The following is a 19,169-nucleotide window of genomic DNA, read 5'->3' as shown; positions in this document are numbered from 1 at the left end:
AGAATTAATCTAATCATTTATTAGCACATAATTTCTATGATCTTCTAAACTCATATGTTTATGAATGTTCATATCAAAAATTTCAAGAATCGTAAGTACATATACAAAACTTGAAATTTTGATACGAGCTTTTTGAACAAAACTTCGATTTTCAAGTTTTTTTTTTTTTTTTTTGCATCAAGTATCAAATAAACTAACCTGACTCTGATACCACTGATGGGTTTTTGAGCATTCTAACACTCCTATGGTGTACATGCAACCCTAGAAACCTTGGATCTATGTTTGACTAAGATACATGCAAATAATTATTTTTCCAAGGTTCTTATCCTAACTAGCATGGCATGAGGGACTTGAATCAAATAAAACTAGTAGAATTACTTACCTTGTAGTAGTAGTTGATTGCTTGGAGTTTGAGAGCCTAGCACCAATAATGTGGATGCCTCAAATGGAAGTCACAAATCACCACAAACTTGGAAACTTGAGAGAATAGTCACAAACTTCTTGAACTCGGCCCTCTTAGTTTACATACATCAACTAGTGCAATTTCAAGAACCAAAGCCTCCTTTATATAGTGTGGTGGATTAGGGTTACATCCATGTAAACCCTAATACCCATGTCTTTTCATTTCCATGAGATCCATGGGTTAAAGCTCCATGGAGTATCCATGGACTTTCCATGCAAGCCTAGCCCATTCCAAATAAGCATTAGCCCACACTATATAAATACAAGAGCCCATATTTAATTAGTCATACTTTTGATCTCTAAATTAATTCTAAATTAATTATAGATCAATACTAATTAAATAATATGATTTTATATTAATATATTAGGACTTATAATATATTAATAAATCATAACTTATACTATTCTCAAGGAGAAGCGGTTCAGGATCCCGCTGTTGTCACTGGTACGTTTCTCCTTAACAACACATATGCATGCATCCTGTTTGATATCGGGGCGGAGCGGAGTTTTTTGAGTAATAAATTCAAACATTTGCTAAAACAACAACCCCAAAAGCTTAATGAAACCTTTACGGTGGAAATGGCTAATGGGAAAACATAATCAACTAGGGAAATCTACGTAGGATGTACCCTAACCTTAAATCACCATGCCTTTCAAATAAACTTGATGCCTGTAACTATTAGGAGTTTTGATGTGATTATCGACATGGATTGGTTAAGCCCCCATCATGCCGAAATTATATGTCGCGAGAAGGCCGTTCTCCTTCATCTCCCTAACCACGAAACCCTAATGATATACGGAGACAAACCCAGTACGAACCTTCGTCTTATCTCGTGTATTACGGCACAGAAGTGTGTACAAAAGAAGGACTTGGCGTTTCTGGCACACATAGTGGATAAATCCAAGGAAGAGATCAATATTCGAGACATCCCAGTGGCTTGCGATTTCCCTGACGTCTTTCCTGAAGATCTTCCGGGGATACCCCCAGAAAGACAAGTCGAGTTCCGAATTGACCTTGTGCCAGGAGCTACACCCATCGCCAAATCGCCCTATAGGTTGGCTCCTGCGAAGATGCAAGAACTGTTAAGCCAACTCAGCGAACTCTTGAGCAAAGGATTCATCCGACCTAGCTTCTCACCAGGGGGAGCTCCGGTCCTTTTTGTTAAAAAGAAGGATGGATCCTTTAGAATGTGCATCGATTATAGAGAGCTGAATAAGCTCACTATTAAGAATCGCTACCCACTTCCACGAATCGACGATCTATTCGGCCAGCTTCAAGGAGCAAATTACTTCTCTAAGATAGATCTGCGATACGGCTATCATCAACTCAAGGTCTGGGAGGAGGATATCCCCAAGACCGCTTTCCGAACTCGCTATGGACATTATGAATTTGTTGTAATGCCCTTCAGTCTAACGAATGCCCCTGCTGCATTTATGGACCTGATGAATCGAGTTTGCCGACCATTCCTTGACAACTTTGTAATCGTTTTCATCGACGATATCCTGGTCTATTCTCGAAGCGAAGAGGAACATAGTCGACATCTCCGAAAAATCTTGGAAACCCTGCGAGCCGAAATGTTATACGCAAAACTCTCGAAGTGTGAGTTCTGGCTCCGTAGCGTAAACTTTTTAGGTCATGTTGTCAGCAAAGAAGGGATACATGTGGACCCTTCTAAGATCAAAGCCATTGAAGGATGGGCAGTCCCAACGACACCCATAGAAATTCGTCAATTTTTGGGTCTCGCAGGCTATTATAGAAGATTCATTCAGAACTTCTCCAGAACAGCCAAGCCACTTACCATGCTTACACAGAAGGGCATACCATTCGAATGGACAGAAAAGTAGGAGGTTGCCTTCCGAACTCTAAAACGAGCTCTCTGTAGTGCTCCAGTACTATCATTACCAGAGGGAACTGAGGACTTCATAGTTTACTGCGATGCTTCGAATCAGGGTTTAGCCTGCGTACTCATGCAGCGTGGGAAGGTGATAGCTTATGCATCCCGACAACTAAAGACACATGAGGTGAATTATACCACCCATGATCTCAAATTAGGAGCTGTGGTCTTTGCTTTGAAAATTTGGAGGCATTACCTCTACGGTACAAGGTGCACCATTTTCACTGACCACAAGAGTCTCCAACACATTCTAAGTCAAAAGGAGTTAAACATGAGGCAGCGAAGATGGGTTGAGCTGCTAAACGATTATGAGTGTGAAATCAAGTACCACCCAGGCAAGGCTAACATGGTAGCTGATGCCTTGAGTCGGAAAGAATACTCAAATCGTCGTGTGAAAACTTTTTCAATAACCATTAAATCCCATCTGTCCTTGCAAATCAAAGAAGCCCAGTTTGATGCCATGAAAACAGAAAACATGACAAGCGAAGCGTTACGCGGAATGGACAAGAATTTCGAAGTCAAGGAGAATGGAACATATTATTTCATGAACCGAATTTGGGTTCCTAAACTTGGTGGATTCAGAGAGGTAGTCATGAATGAGGCCCATAAGACGCGATACTCCATCCATCCGGGTTTAGATAAAATGTACCTGGATATCAAATAACATTATTGGTGGCCTAACATGAAGGCAGAAATTGCCACTTACGTGAGCAAGTGCCTCACTTGCGCTAAAGTGAAGGTAGAATATCAGAAGCCCTCGGGACTATTACAACAACCGGTAATACCTGAGTGGAAATGGGAAAGGATTTCCATGGACTTTGTGACCAAATTACCCAAGACAACTGATGGATTGGATGCCATATAGGTAATAGTGGATAGGTTGACAAAATCCGCTCATTTCCTGCCAATAAAGGAATCATACAAGATGGAACGATTGACGAGAATCTACATCAAGGAAATTATGAGACTCCATGGAGTACCAATATCTATCATCTCAGATCGAGATAGTAGATTCACCTCACGCTTTTGGCAATCTCTTCAGAAAGCTATGGGAACACAATTCGACATGAGCACTGCCTACCACCCACAAACGGATGGTCAAAGTGAGTGAACCATTCAAACGCTTGAAGATATGCTTCGAGCATGTGTGATAGACTTTGGAAGGTCGTGGGATACCCACTTGCCTTTAATTGAGTTTTCGTACAAAAACAGTTATCACACAAGCATCAAAGTTGCTCCTTTTGAAGCATTATATGGGCGTAAATGTAGATCATTGTTGTGTTGGGCTGAGGTAGGTGACACTCAGCTAGAAAGAGGATAGACACCAAACAATGCATTAACAGGGCCAGAAATCATACGCGAAACGACAGAGAAGATAGTTCAAATCAGAGCTCGACTTCAAGCATCACGAGACCGACAGAAGAGCTACGCTGATAAAAGGCGAAAGCCCTTGGAATTTCGATACGGGGATCGGGTGTTATTAAAAGTCTCTCCCTGGAAGGGGGTGATTCGTTTCGGGAAACGAAAAAAACTAAACCCACGATACATTGGACCATTCGAGATTCTAGCCCGAATCGGCCCAGTGGCCTATAGGCTGCAGTTACCTGGTGAGATCAGCAGTGTACACCCCGTGTTCCATGTTTCCAATTTGAAGAAGTGCTTATCCGACGAAACTCTTGTCATTCCATTGGAAGAAATCGAAATCAACGAGAATCTCCTGTTCATCGAGGAACCAGTTGAAATCATGGACAGGGAAGTGAAGCGTACTAAGAAAAGTCGCATTCCGATTGTGAAAGTTCGGTGGAACGCAAAGCGTGGACTGGAATTCACATGGGAATGCGAAGACCAGATGAAGCAAAAGTACCCTCACTTATTCTCGCATTCTCAAATCTAGCTTTAAAAAGAATTTCGGGACGAAATTCCCTCTAACGGGGGGATGATGTCACAACTAGGAATTCTAAGGCTTTTGTAAACATTAACAATGATAACATTTGTAACTAAAACTCGAAAGCATGCAAGATGTTTATTCCATGACAACAAAATTCCATCAAACACTCTATACAAACACTTTAAATGGTCAACAAAAGATTGGAAACCCTAAAAATCTCGGTTTAAGTCCAATATGGACTAGGATTTCCTTATTGGGCCTAATGGACCAATAAGCGTCCAATTTGACTATTTTGGGCTTAGAACTCTTAAATGGGCTCTAATTGGACCCACTTTCATGAAACTTAACATTTTGGGCCATAATGCATCTAAAGTGAATTAGTTTATCTTTAATTGGCCTTGTTGGGCCATAACAAATCTAATTAGCTCTAATGGGCCATGAATCCATTCTTTTATGGTAATTGGGCGGTGAACCACCCTAAGGACCCAATGGGCCGGAAACTTCTTTATGGACCTCATAATTTCGAACCAAGATAAGATGTGGGCCAAATTAATTTAATTCCTTCCTCCTAGCCCAAGATTTCGGCCCAAGATAAAAAAAAGAGAGGGAGAAATGAGATTAATGGGTGATTAGGGGGGTGACACCTCCAAATTGTATGTGGGATATCAATGCACCATTCTCATATCTCTAAGCAACTATCACTTCAAGCCTTCTCTTCACTCTCTTTCTTCTTATCCTCGGCCGAGTACACAAACACACACACATCTCACTTGAAAAATTTCTCTTCAAACTCTCACAAGAACATCTTCTTCTTTCCTTCCAAATTTTCGAGATCTAGGGCATTTCAAGAAGGTTTTCATCTAAAAATCACTTCAAGTCACATACTAGTGGTAAGATCTTGCAAACATACTTTCTTTCTACACTTAATCACTCTTCTTACCACCTTAAATTCTTGATCATACTCCCTAGAACTCTTCAAATTCGAAGGTCTCTTCAAGAAGTTTGCTAGGGCCGAGAATCTCATCAACTTCTTCCATTTCTTCTCTAAAACCGTTAACAACTAAGCAAAGTTAGTTCATACCTCCTTGTTTTCGGGTTTTTTACTTGTTTTTGGGGGGAGAATACAAGTTCTATGTGTTGATCTATGTGTGTATGCTTGTTATATGTTATTTCTTTGGTTTTGTGTTGTGAAAATATGGTATTATTTGCTATATCTCGAAATTATGGCTAAAGTGTGAAAGATACATAAACAAATAACCTAATAACCAACATACTTCAAGGATCCAAGAGTTTTTATGCTTAAGAAGTAAAAACAAAGACAAAAATCTTTAAAAGTGTCATTTTTGCAAAAATAACAAAGATTTGGGTAAAATATGATATTTTCGGTTTTCCAAGGATGAAAATGGTAAATACTAGCTTATAATTGGGTTTTCATGATAATAATACTTCTCAAGGGGCTAAAAACCTAAATTTAGGATTTATGGGCCTAAGAATTGGGCCTCACGGTTTTTAGGCCCAAAATTGTGAAAAATAGAGATTTTCGAGGACTAAAGTTGTAAATTCAACTAAATATTGGGTCAAAAACATAAATAAACTATTTCAGGGGCTGAAAACGATTTTTGTGCAAATTTGGACTAAAAATGCAAACTTTTTGGAAATTGGGCCAAAAATGTAAAACTTACGGCAATTGGGCCAAAAATGTAAACTTTTTACAACTAAAGGCTGAAAATGTTCAATATTATGTTTTTGGGCTGAACTTACAACTTAAATAATGTTTTGGGCCGAAAATGCCAAGAAAAATGATTTAAGGACCGAAAAATGTCAATTGTCATCAAAAAGTACTAAAAATGCCATTTTTACTAAGAAAGGGCTGGAATTGTAACTTTATATGAAAATGGGCTGAAATGGTCAAATAAATATTTTGGGGTCAAATATGTTTATATTAAAATAATTGGGCCAAAGATATTAAGTATATATATATATATATATATATATATATATATATATATATATATATATATATATATATATATATATATATATATGAAGGTATATGTTTATAATCAAAGTGTCGTTATAAATCCAACGTCGAGGTTTTTCCATTGAAAGTAAATACTAAGCGTAAACAAATTCTAAACTACAAACATATCGAAGAACGGAGAAACAATACAATGGTTGGGCCCCAATATTTCCTATTCGTGCTTATTGGGCCCTCGTGGCCCAATCACACGATTATTGGACCCAATCTAATCAATACATGTTTATTGGGCATCCGGTGACCCAATTACATGCCTATTGGACCTTAGTGGCCCAATTGCATTGCTAGTAAGATCCGAATCCATCATATGCTTGATAGGCTAACGTGTCTGTAAGCATACTCGACAGCCTAGAAATAACATGCATGATTAGTGGGCCACAGGTGTCCTTTTTCGTGTTTGTTAGGCTTTATTCATATTCATGTAAACATCAAATGGGAAGTAATCAATGTTATTCAAATTCATGGGGTAATAATTGGGATTTAGTGAGAATTATCGGTTGGCACCAACGAGTGTCGGTCGTAGCCTGTAGTTATAATCAGAGTCTCCTGGAGGGAGAGCGAGAGTTTGTGTATAGATCTATATGGGGGTAACTCCCCCACACCTGAGCGGTTCGCTACAGTTAGACTCGGCCAGTCTAGGGTGACAAAATCTTGATCAAAACCGACGTTTGGAAAAATGCGAAGACAGGCGAACTAGTCATTATTATGCATGGTTATAACGACTCACATAGAGATCCATTACAATATCATCATTCACGAGTAATCATATTCATACACTGTGACGATGCTAAGTGATACATACAATAATACAATACTATCATACTATTTGAATTGGAAAACATTGGGTTTTCCGGGGAACGACATTATTCACTTTTTTACATACGACAACTACAATACAAAGAACAATTATGATGAACATTCACTTTTACATGTTTTGAAATCACATACATATACACTTAAGGGATCATCACATCTTTTTCGTAAACAGTGTTTGATTTAGAAAATATCGGATTTTCTGGGTTTTACAAACGATACAACACATCTTTACATCAAAACTGCTTATGAACTCACCAACATTATATATGTTGACCGTTTTCAAAATAACTTGTGTTCTCATGTAATCGTTAGATTGAAGAATTACCAAGCGTGTTTCTGAACGTCTTTTGTGTGATGTTAACCGATAAACAATTTATGTTTTGGGTTATGTAATGAAAACAATGTACTTGATGTGAACAATGACGGTTGTAATGTATTAATGCATGGTGTTGTTTATGTTATGTTTCATATATATTCATTGTGATGATATTTCAATTTAAGTCACACGAGCCTTCGGACGTTTCCGCCGTCTGGTTCGGGGGTGTGACAAAAGGTTATAAGTTTTTTTAGATAATTAAAAAAATGTTATATTTGTTAAATCCAATAAAAAAGACATATGACTATACATTTAGGTTGCATTAAAAATTTATTTATAAAATAAAATTCTATTTGTAGTTATTAGTAATTATCTATTTTGTAAGGTTAATGTTTGGTTTCTACTTATTTCTACTTAATGGTAAACGTACCAGTTAAATCGTAATTCAAATTGTATTTAACTCAAGTTTGGTTGATATTATTGAAATTAAAAAATACCGGCTAAACTGAATCGCACAAATGATAATCGTAAAACAAATTGCATATAGATTTCGAAAACGCTTTCGATACGGTAAACTAGGGGTTCCTAGATTCTGTGATGGAGAAATGTCCTTTGGGAGAAAGTGGAGGCACTGGATTCATGGTTGTCTATCCAGTTCTACTGCATCAGTTTTGGTAAACGGTACCCCAACAGAAGAATTCCCTATTTCACGTGGAGTGAGGCAAGGCAACCCACTATCCCCATTCCTTTTCATCCTTGCTATGAAGGGTCTACACGTGGCTGTTAGGGAAGCATGCAACAAGTCTTTAATCCAAGGCATCAAGCTTCCCCATGAGGGCCCAACCATCTCACACTTGCTATACGCAGATGATGCCATCTTTGTGGGCAGTTGGGACATAAGTGGCATCCAGAACCTTTCACATATCCTCAAGTGTTTCCAAATCTCCTCGGGTCTCAAGGTAAATTTCCACAAATCCTGCCTATTTGGGATTGGTATTTCAGATATGGAACTCCAGAGTATGGCCCAAGTTATTTGATGTCTTAGGAGCCAATTCCCTTTTACCTATCTTGGTGTACCAATTGGTGCCAACATGCTGTTAAAAAAGAATTGGGAACCCGTACTAAAGAAATTTCAGTCAAAGCTTTCTTCATGGAAGGCAAATACACTCTCATTTGGTGGTCGTTTAACGCTCATCAAATTTTTACTCGGAAGCCTCCCTACTTACTACTTGTCCCTATTCAAAGCACCTCAAGGCATATTGGACTATCTTGAAAAACTTAGACGTAGATTCTTATGGGGTGGCACAAGTGAAACAAATAAAATACACTGGGTTGACTGGCATAAAGTCGTGGCAGAGAAAAAAGATGGCGGTCTTGGAGTGGGGACATTAAAGGCCCAAAACCTAGCTTTACTCATAAAGTGGTGGTGGCGTTATAATAATGAACAGGGGAGTCTTTGGTCGGTGGTTATATCAAGCATTCACAACCTTGATAGACAACCAATCAGTTACTTTACAAGGAAAGATGCAACAGGAGTATGGAGCAATATTTCTAAGGCCGTGAGAAGTCTCCAAAAAATCAACATTGATGCGTACAACTTTTTCTCTCTAAATCCAAGTTCGAGGTGTAAAATTCTGTTCTAGAAGGACGTCTGGTGTGGAAACACATCCTTACAAGTCCAATTCCACCTCCTATATTACATGGAATCGGCTAAAAGATGCACGCTCATGGAAAGAATCAGCAACAATGGTTTTAGGTGGCGATGGAAAAGTAATTTGAATCAGGAAACAACAGTGAAACTCCATCAGTTCTACCTTTTATTTGGCTCTTTAGAATTTAACCCTCCTGGGAAATATGGTTTCTGTTTTAACCCAGTCAAAGAGGGCACATATTTGGTGAGCACAATGAGAAAACTTGTGGATTCTAAACTAAATCAGCCATTTAGTGGGTACCAGATTAGTTGGTCAAAACTAATTCCCCTCAAGGTTAAGTGTTTCGTTTGGCGAGCAGTTTTGGAGCGAATCCCGGTTTTTGTGGCTCTTTCAGGCAGGGGCATTATGGTCCAACCCACAACCTGTGTGTTATGTGGCAATCACGAAGAATATGTAAAACATTTACTGGTGGAATGCGAATTCTCAAAATTAGTATTAGGCTGGATATTCAAATGGTGTGGTGCACAACGTTCAAGTATTTACTCAGTGTGCGATCTTCTAGATGATGCAGCTACATGGGGAAATTGTCCAGAGAAAAGGAAAATATTCAGTATGATAATCTATGCCACACTATGGAATATATGCCTCGCAAGAAATGACAAAATCTTCAAACATAAGGTGATCTCCCCTACAAGACTGGTGGATATTATCACGTCTCAAAGTTTCGACTGGTGCAAATATCGGGGGAAGGACTGTAAAAGCCGAGTGGATTTGAACATCACTCCTTTTTTTTAAAAAATCTTTTTCTTTTTTTCCTTATGTAACTTCATTGCATTTCATGTACTCTTTATTCCAAACTTAGCAACTTGCTTTGTTTGGTTTTTTATTATAAATATTTCATTTTCCCTTTTAAAAAAAATTGCATATACTTAATAATATGTACTTTATGTTGCATATAGCAAAAACCTTTGTTTGATCAATTTTTTATTTTTATTTCATTATTCGGTTTAATCAAAATTGTAAAAAACGTTCGGAATTCAGTTGAGGTTAAGAGATTAATCAGTCTAGCGGTGTTAATCGGGAATCGTAAATTATTTAAAAGATTCATATATCTTAAAAAAATAAGTATTTAAAAAGTTGAAATTGTATAAGTATCTTTTTGAATAAAAAGAACTGCTTGCAAATTTATGATTAATAATGACGATTTTTATAGTCTCTATGTTATTTTATTTTGTCAAAAAAAAAAATTTCACTTCAAGAGACTATTACATCTGTTGTTGTATATATATAACTTTTTGAAAATTTTATAATATGTAATTATCTTTTTTGTTATTTTTAAATAATATTGTTTTATTACTTAAAACCTCATACGTATTCTTCATTTTAGTATTCTTCATTTTTGTAACATTCTATTCAAATATGTATATCAATGTACAAATTCATGTTGGAATCAAATATCTACACAAACATAATATAGATGGAATATTTATAAAAGTGTATACATTAATTTTAACTAATCATTACAAATATATAGACAAAACGTCTATCTTTATAAATTAATATATTTTTTACAAATCTTTTTTTAGTTATTACGATTTGGAATTATGAGTAATATTTTTTTCTCAATCGTGGTTTCCATATAATGTACTTTATTTCATCTACTTTTATCGCATATTAGTGGTCATACATGCTTTAAAGATCTCTACACTGTCAACAACGTATAACACCCATCTATTTATGTAAAAAAAACGAATTGCCTCTACAAACTAATTTATGAAAAAAAATTGCACCGGTCACTTGACGTGGTAAGCGACTAGTGTCTCTCTCTCTCTCTGTATATATATATATATATATATATATATATATATATATATATATATATATATATATATATATATATATAACGTCAACCATATATTTTTCATTTGTCACTCTAGTGTTTCAACGTACCGGCATGACGAGAGTATTCTAGTATTAAATGATTATACATCATTGCCCATTCCTTTTTCCAACATCACATCCACCACCATCACCTCTTCCATCAACCGACCCCACCACTGCCACCTACGTAACCTGTACCACAGCCACCTCTACCACCACCCTCTCCTCTCCTCTGCCACGAACCACTATAATTATATATGATTAATCACTTTGTGAATATATATATATATATATATATATATATATATATATATATATATATATATATATATATATATACACACGCGTGTGTGTAATCATTTATTATTAGGCACATATGTATAAACAATAATAATTATATATGATTATAAATTTCTGACATATAATCATTTATGATTATGTTCAAAAAATTTCAAAACCAACATAATATTGAGACTATAAAGTCAACGTTTAAAAAGTTTGAAAGTTGAAAATGTCAAACAAACAAAAAAATGTGGAGGTATCCACATACATGCTTCTTTAAATGTACAAACATGCATATTTTGATGAGCCTGGATCTCTCATCTAGCGCTTTAGCACCAACATACCGACATGGCAGGAGAGATATATTCATAAATGATTATGCAGCACCACCAGGTCCTTCTATCTCACCATCTATCTCGTCACCATAATTCATAGGTGGAGAGGGTAAGAAACTCGACCAATCGTAGAACAACACTAGACTTCCCGGGAGAAATAGCAGTTGAAAAAAATATGATATGTATCTCAATGCGAGGTTAATGGCAAATAGAATTATGCTTAGTAACATGTGTCACATAAAGCAATTGGTCTTAACTGGGTCCCATGAAATCCAATGAAAACTCAACCGATCTTCACTTTTTATCTTGCTATCCATTAAGGCTCATAACTATCTCACACTGAAATCACCATTTTGTCTACCTTCCATATGCATGATTCAGAAACTTCCGGAAGCTATACACTAACCACCTAACTATTTAGGGCAATTAACTATCTTAATTCCTCACCATTTTGTTGACCCCTCTTCCAGCACCAAGTTCTACTATAGAAGGATGCATTAATTCTATCAGTAATTTTGCAATTTTTTTGAGACTCAATTATATATATCTTTGGGAAGACATCTTTGAGCACCACATTATCGAACCACACATCCTTTCAAAAGTGTGCTTTATCTCTTGCCCCTAGTTTTCTTTCAAAAATGTTATAAGTGGAAATGCTTTAATCATCCAACTCTAAACTGATTTTAACAATTGATAACCAAATACACCGAAGCCAATGTTTTGCTAATGGTCTGTCATCAATTCCAGATAAGCGATGCATAGAGGTAATACATGAAGTCCAATGTGTAATAACCCAAAAATTGCAATAAAATTTTTCATTTAAAAATCAATAGTTACAATAACCAAAAAGGTCCAAGTCAATAATAGTGTACAATATAAAAAAAATTAGAGTAATAGTATCCAAAAAGTGCGGAAATCAGGAGGGGATGATGTTGTGCCATAACGTCGGGCTCTTCCCGTTTGTACTGGAAGTGCCTGAAATCATAAACATAAACTGTAAGCACAAAGCTTACTGAGTTTCCCAAAAACACCACATACCAAACATATAAATTGGTCCTAGCCCTGTGATATATTCTAATCTAATAAACAAATATGGGCCCAGCCCTGGGGCCTTGTCCTAAGGTTTATTTCTACCCAATCATATGATAGTGGGCCCCGCCCTGGGGTCTATTCAACCCGATTATACCATAATGGGCCCCACCATGGAATTTATTTCAACCCGATCATACAAACATATATGTAACAATCACATAACAGCTAGCATTTTACATAACAGAATATTGGATCGGCATTGGTGCCTTCGACCCATGGCTACTATGAGGAAACTCACCTCTTAGTCTGGAAAGATAGTTGAATAGGACACTACTCTAAATATCAACTCTACCGGTCACCTATTCAATGATAAATGACCAAACTCAACTATAACTCAAAATACCGAAAATACACCTAGGTCAAAATCCAGTCAAATCGAATGTCAAAATGCCAGCCGAGTTGACTCAACTGAGTACGCCCATCATACTCAGCTTGTACGCTTAGCGTACTCAAGGCTTGACCAAAAATCGGGTTGTTGACCACATATACGCAACGTACTCCAGCATACTCACCTTCTATTAAGAGCTTAATCCCTTAAGCTCTTTCGCCCAAAATCCAGATCTAATCCTCAAATGATGTCCTTAATCATAAAGTTTCCAACTTTATGATCTTACATGGCTATTAAGTGCTCAAAACCAAAAACCCTAACTTCTTAACTCATTAAGACATCCTAGTCCATGCATGGAGGAAAACTAAGGACCAAGATTACTTTTCTATGATTCTAAACACTTCAAAACGTCTGAAAGGACAACCCAAATAGATTAGAGAAACCCATACGCAAATACATCAAGCTTATGGGACCGAAATGAATACAATTCATGGCTAATCAAGATCTAAGCAAAACTTCATCAATATCATAACTTTTGACCTCCAAATGGTGCAAAATGATGATGTGTTTCTGGATCCAAAGTGTTTCACTCTTTTAAGATGTTTTCCATTCCTTCTTCTTCCTATAAGAATACCAAAACAACACTAATTAATGGCTCAAAAATGCTCTCAAAATGGATCAGGGTTTGCACGGATCGATATGAGGGATGAAGGCAGATGAAAGAAAGGGTATTAAGGCTATAAGGGTGTTTAAATAGTGTACAAACCCTAAATATTAGGGTTTTGGTCCAGGCCACATACACCCAGCGTACATGATGAAACACGTTTCCTCTAAAATACTACGAGGGACCAATTTGAAATCAATTTACATACCAAGGGCATAAATGAAAATATCTGAAAATCAAAATGTTACACAAAGACTATTAGATTCATATTTTAGACACCATAACCATTTAGTAAGAAAAGCAACATTTATCATTTCAAAACAACCAATGCCAAATCCGCCATTACATATAGGGCAAACTAAGGTACTCCAAATGACTCAATGAATCTTTATAATGTTGTCTACACCTCCGCAAAGAAACCTCCTCCGAGTGCTCTCCAATTTATGAATCACATTTACCAGATCCTCTGAATGCTCTCTCTCGCTCTCTCTCTCTCTCTCTCTATATATATATATATATATATATATATATATATTAGTTACCGTTTTTTTTAATCAGAGTACCGCACATAAATAGTCAACAGAATATGAAATATATTTTTCCCCATTAATTAATATCTTTGTCCCAAACTGATCATGCATCGGTTTGATTCTAATGTACTATTGGTTTGTTGATCTTGATTATCTTTATCCGATTTATTTTTCAGATATATGTATATATAGATTGGTGTTATAACCATTTTGCAAAATAGTTAATATTAACAAAGCATTGATAAGATTTTCCTTATTTTCTATTTGTTAAAAGACGATTTGAAGATTTGTTATAGTGAAACAATTTTCTTATATCATATAACCTCTCAAGTTAGATTGAAACATTAATTGAAATAATTTTCTTTTAAACTAAGTATAAAATATCAAATCAAACATTACACAATTTTGACCAACATTAATTCTTCCATATGATTATTTAAAAGTAATAGAAAATATGAAAAAAGAAAACTGTCAAAAAAAATTTACTTTGACTGATCAAACCAGTAAGTGGAAGACAGAAGGCAGAAATTAAAAAAAAAAAATTAAAATTAAAATTAAAATTAAAATTAAAATAGAGAGGCTAAGTAGCAACTAATTACTGTAACCCAACAAAGTTAATATTTTTTTTGTTGAATCTTAATTTACTTTTTTGACGAGTGCGTTTCCCAATTACTTGGTCAACAGATTTCTACTTGGTTTTCTCAATCTCCCTCTCTCTTGATTATTTTTAATTTAATTCATGAAAATATCTTTTCTTAGTTTTTTTTATTTGTACTTTATATTTTGTTAGAGCTAAATTTCGTAAATTTTACTCAATTACTTCTGTTACTTGATCATAAATATTCTTAAATTTAGAACACCTGCAGCACTGCACGGGGATCAACATCCTCCATCTATTAATATATTTTCACCCAATTCTTTAAATTATACATAGATTTAATAAATTATGAAAATCATCCCATATTTTAAACAACGAATTTCAAAATCTTTCACATACATCATACTCATATTCATGATCATATACATATGCAGAGAAAGTGAAGAGAGAGAGGGGGGGGGGGGGGGTGGAGTAACTTCATGTAGATGAGATGAGTATAGTCCAATAAGGTGATTTGGATAGTGTGGGGATGCTGGACTTTGGGGTGTCAATTTTTTGCAAGTACGAGGACTTTAGTGAGTTCCAATACATCCCAACTTGGATCACAATAGAGTGTGAGACTTGTGAGTAAAGATGTCTAAAGAATCCATCATAAAATTCATGTTAAATGCATCCAATCTTATTTTGTTGTTATCATCTATGTTTATAAAAAATTTACATTTGTGCATATAAGTAGATATAATTGTTATTTTTAAGAACTGAAATGGGTGTACTAGATATTTTTTATAATAAACACACTCGTGGCCTTCCATATTAGAACTAATTATATAATTAAATCTCAAACTATACATATATATTATTTATTGTAAATATTGTATAGAAAAACATTTATGTGCAATATGCGAGAGTCAGACTACATATAAAAAACTTTGCAAAAGGGCTTCTAAGAATCAAGAGACAGAGAGAGAGAGAAAGAGAGAATAGAAAGATAAAGATGTATTTATTAAATACTTCTATCTTTCTAATTACTTCTTTCTTTTCATCTCCTCTTCTTTCTTAAAATTCCTGTCTTTCTTCACTCCGTTCCCACTGATCTTCATACTTAAATTCTCTCCAAGTTTTCTGAAGGGTAATATTGATATATAAACCCTCTCCTATCACTGCCTGACATCTTCATTCATTCTTAAGCTTCCATTGACATCTTTCATTCCTTAATAGTCACTTGCACTAAGTTTTCTCTATAACTTTTTGGTGTATAAAAACTGCAGACTACACAGACGAAAGCATGAATTCAAACAACTGGCTTTCATTTCCTCTTTCTCCAACTCACTCGTCTTTACCACCTCATCTTACTACTCAATCCCACAATTTTTCTCTTGGTCTAGTGCATGATAACATGGACACCCCCTTTCCTAACCAAGGTAGACTAATCTCATCGGTTTACAGAACCATTTTTGCTAATTACTTTCGCTTCTTTATTTATGATTGTAATATTGCTTCAAACATTTATGTGCAGAATGGAACTTGATTGGGGCACAAGGCGGAAATGATCAAGTCCCTAAAGTTGCTGATTTTTTAGGTGTAAGCAAGTCAGAGAACTCTTCAGATCTTGTGGCGTATAATGATATTCAGGGTAATGACACCGATTATATGTTCACAAACAGCAGTTTATTGCCACAAGTTGAAAATACTTTATCTGCCACCCCTACAAGTTACGAACTGCCAGAAAATGCAAGTACTTTGCAGTCCCTGACATTGTCTATGGGCAGTGGAAAACGTTCGACTTGTGAAACGAGCACTGGTGATAACACTAGCAATGATAACACTACCAATAGTACTACTAATAGCGTCGTTGAAGCTAACCCTAGAAGGACTTTGGATACATTTGGTCAGAGAACTTCGATCTATCGTGGTGTAACTAGGTGGGTGTTTTCTCATCCACTTTCTTCTGCATGAACTTCAAGTTTCTTTTCTATGAACTTCAAGAATCTGATCAACGTTTTTGCTATATGAAATCTTTAAATACAGGCATAGATGGACAGGAAGATATGAAGCTCATTTATGGGATAATAGTTGTAGAAGAGAAGGGCAATCAAGAAAAGGACGTCAAGGTAAACAAATTTAATTCATCTTTATAAGGTATTCCTTTTCAAGAAGCAACTTGTAAAGTGCTAGGTGCTATATATATATTCTTCGTACTTATTCTTATAATTAATCTTTCAAAATGACTTAACTTTTTTTCATTTTGTCTTTCCGGCGATGTTGCTGTTTCGATTCTCATATGATGCAGTTTATCTCGGTGAGTTTGATTATTTATGATATCGTTTACTACTTTCCATCAATTAGATGTTCTTGGATCTCAAAATTTTAAAACGTTTTATTGATAACTTGTGATGGATTTATAAACTTCAATTTCTTGTGACTAGGTGGATACGACAAAGAAGAGAAAGCAGCTAGGGCTTATGATATGGCTGCACTAAAGTATTGGGGAACTTCTACCACCACCAATTTTCCGGTATCTATTTTGCCACCTTTTCTATCTTTGAATACATGCAATAATGCGACCTCATGTCACAAGCGAATAATGAAAGTTGTATCTCATTATGTTTTGCAGATTACTAACTACGAAAAAGAAGTTGAGGATATGAAAAACATGACCAGACAAGAATTTGTAGCATCCATACGAAGGTTAATTAGCAACTGATTATTTAAGTCTTCATGACGATGAGATTTCTTAGTATTGATATTTAATCACGATATCCGATTGCAGGAAGAGTAGTGGATTTTCTCGTGGTGCATCAATGTATCGAGGTGTTACCAGGTATGCTACAAACCCTAAAAAAGATCTTTTTATTTCTCTCTCTATCTTTCTCTCTCTAAAAAGTTCTTAAATACATGATCAGGCATCACCAGCATGGAAGATGGCAAGCAAGAATAGGAAGAGTGGCAGGCAACAAAGATCTATACTTGGGAACATTCAGTATGTCATATGTTTTAAAATCCAATCTTTTTTGCATTCATCTTCTGAAATCTTTTTTTTTAAAAGATCTATGTATGTTCATGCACCTACACAGACACTAGCTTACCATGTGGATTACCAACAACACTAGCTTTTATTACCTTCATATAAAAACAATTTTCAAACTTCGGGTTTTGTCCCCCATTACACGTTCATTGTTTTCTTGCAATTAATTCATCTGTTTTCAAAACAAAAAGCATGTCTTTTTCAAATCTTGTATTTATGCTGCCATTAATATATCAAGTTCTCCATGATGTTTTACAATATACTTATCATGCAGGCACTGAAGAAGAAGCTGCTGAAGCATACGACATAGCAGCTATTAAGTTTCGAGGTCTAAGTGCTGTTACAAATTTTGACATGAGTCGTTATGACGTGAAGAGTATTCTAGAGAGTAACACACTCCCCATTGGAGGAGGTGCAGCTAAGCGTTTGAAGGAAGCTCAGGCAATTGAGTCGTCAAGAAAACGTGAAGAAATGCTTGCTCTTGGTTCTGGTTTTCCGTTTGGAACAACCGCTACAGCTGGTGGCGTTTTGCAAGCTTATCCTCTTTTACAGCAACCATTTGAGACACAATCTCCACAACCTCTGTTAACGTTACAAAACTCTGAAATTTCACATTATACAACACAGGATCCTCATTTTCACCAAAATTACCTCCAATCCCATCACCATCATCCTTATAACATGCATAGCCCTCACCATTCATCCAGTCAAACCCCTCAGTATTACAATAGCTATCTTCAAAACAACCCGGTTTTGCTTCATGGGTTGATGAACATGGGGGTTGGTGGATCTTCATCTTCTGTGATGGATACTAACAACAATGGTGGTAGCTCTAGTGGAAGTTACAGCGGGGGAGGGTATTTAGGTAATTTCCTTGGACAATCTGGAAGTACGGCGGAGGAGCTCGCCATGGTTAAGGTTGACTATGACAATCTGCCAACTGAGAACTATGCTGGCTGGTCTGGTGATTCGTCCGTTCAAGAATCAAACCCAAGTGTTTTTACAATGTGGAATGACTAATTAACATGTTCAGAAAGATCGAAGGATATGCAAAAAGTCTAGACTTTCTGATAATAACAATTTTTATTTTCTTTGTTCTGTAATGGTTTTTTAACGTAATGGATGTTCACAAGGGTCTACTAATCCAACTTTTTATTTGAGTTGCGTCAGATCACATCTTAACATGAATATCTTGAGCATATTATGCTTCAAAAAATGAACGATCTTAATTTTCAAAGTGGTATAGCTATTTGTATTAAAGTCGTTATGAATCGTCACAAAATGAAGACATTGTGTTGATTAATATTACATAAAATGATCCACTTTATAAGTGATATAGAAAATGTTCATATCGCAATGAAGACATT

The 19,169-nt window shown here is 35.8% G+C and overlaps 2 protein-coding genes across 2 annotated transcripts; both read left to right on the top strand.

Annotated features, from left to right (window-relative positions):
* The first annotated feature begins 9,115 nt into the window (after nt 1–9,115).
* LOC145121755 (uncharacterized) lies at nt 9,116–9,862 on the top strand. Its single transcript, XM_079057455.1, has one exon. It carries the CDS (start codon nt 9,116–9,118, stop codon nt 9,860–9,862), a length of 747 nt encoding a protein of 248 aa, XP_078913581.1.
* A 5,879-nt stretch (nt 9,863–15,741) lies between these two features.
* On the top strand, nt 15,742–18,900 carry LOC145121862 (AP2-like ethylene-responsive transcription factor PLT2). Its single transcript, XM_079057554.1, has 10 exons — nt 15,742–15,906; nt 16,046–16,198; nt 16,294–16,699; nt 16,806–16,888; nt 17,068–17,076; nt 17,204–17,292; nt 17,392–17,465; nt 17,548–17,598; nt 17,681–17,757; nt 18,077–18,900. The coding sequence occupies exons 2-10, from the start codon at nt 16,063–16,065 to the stop codon at nt 18,820–18,822; spliced, it is 1,671 nt and encodes a 556-aa protein (XP_078913680.1). The 5' UTR covers nt 15,742–15,906; nt 16,046–16,062; the 3' UTR covers nt 18,823–18,900.
* The last annotated feature ends 269 nt before the right edge of the window (nt 18,901–19,169 follow it).

Source organism: Lactuca virosa, chromosome 6 (genome assembly GCF_052849685.1).
Source record: "Lactuca virosa cultivar CGN04683 chromosome 6, Lactuca_virosa_CGN04683_v6, whole genome shotgun sequence".
Lineage (NCBI taxonomy): Eukaryota > Viridiplantae > Streptophyta > Magnoliopsida > Asterales > Asteraceae > Lactuca > Lactuca virosa.
Note: the sequence above shows the minus strand (reverse complement) of the source record. Positions and strands in the feature narration are given on the sequence as shown.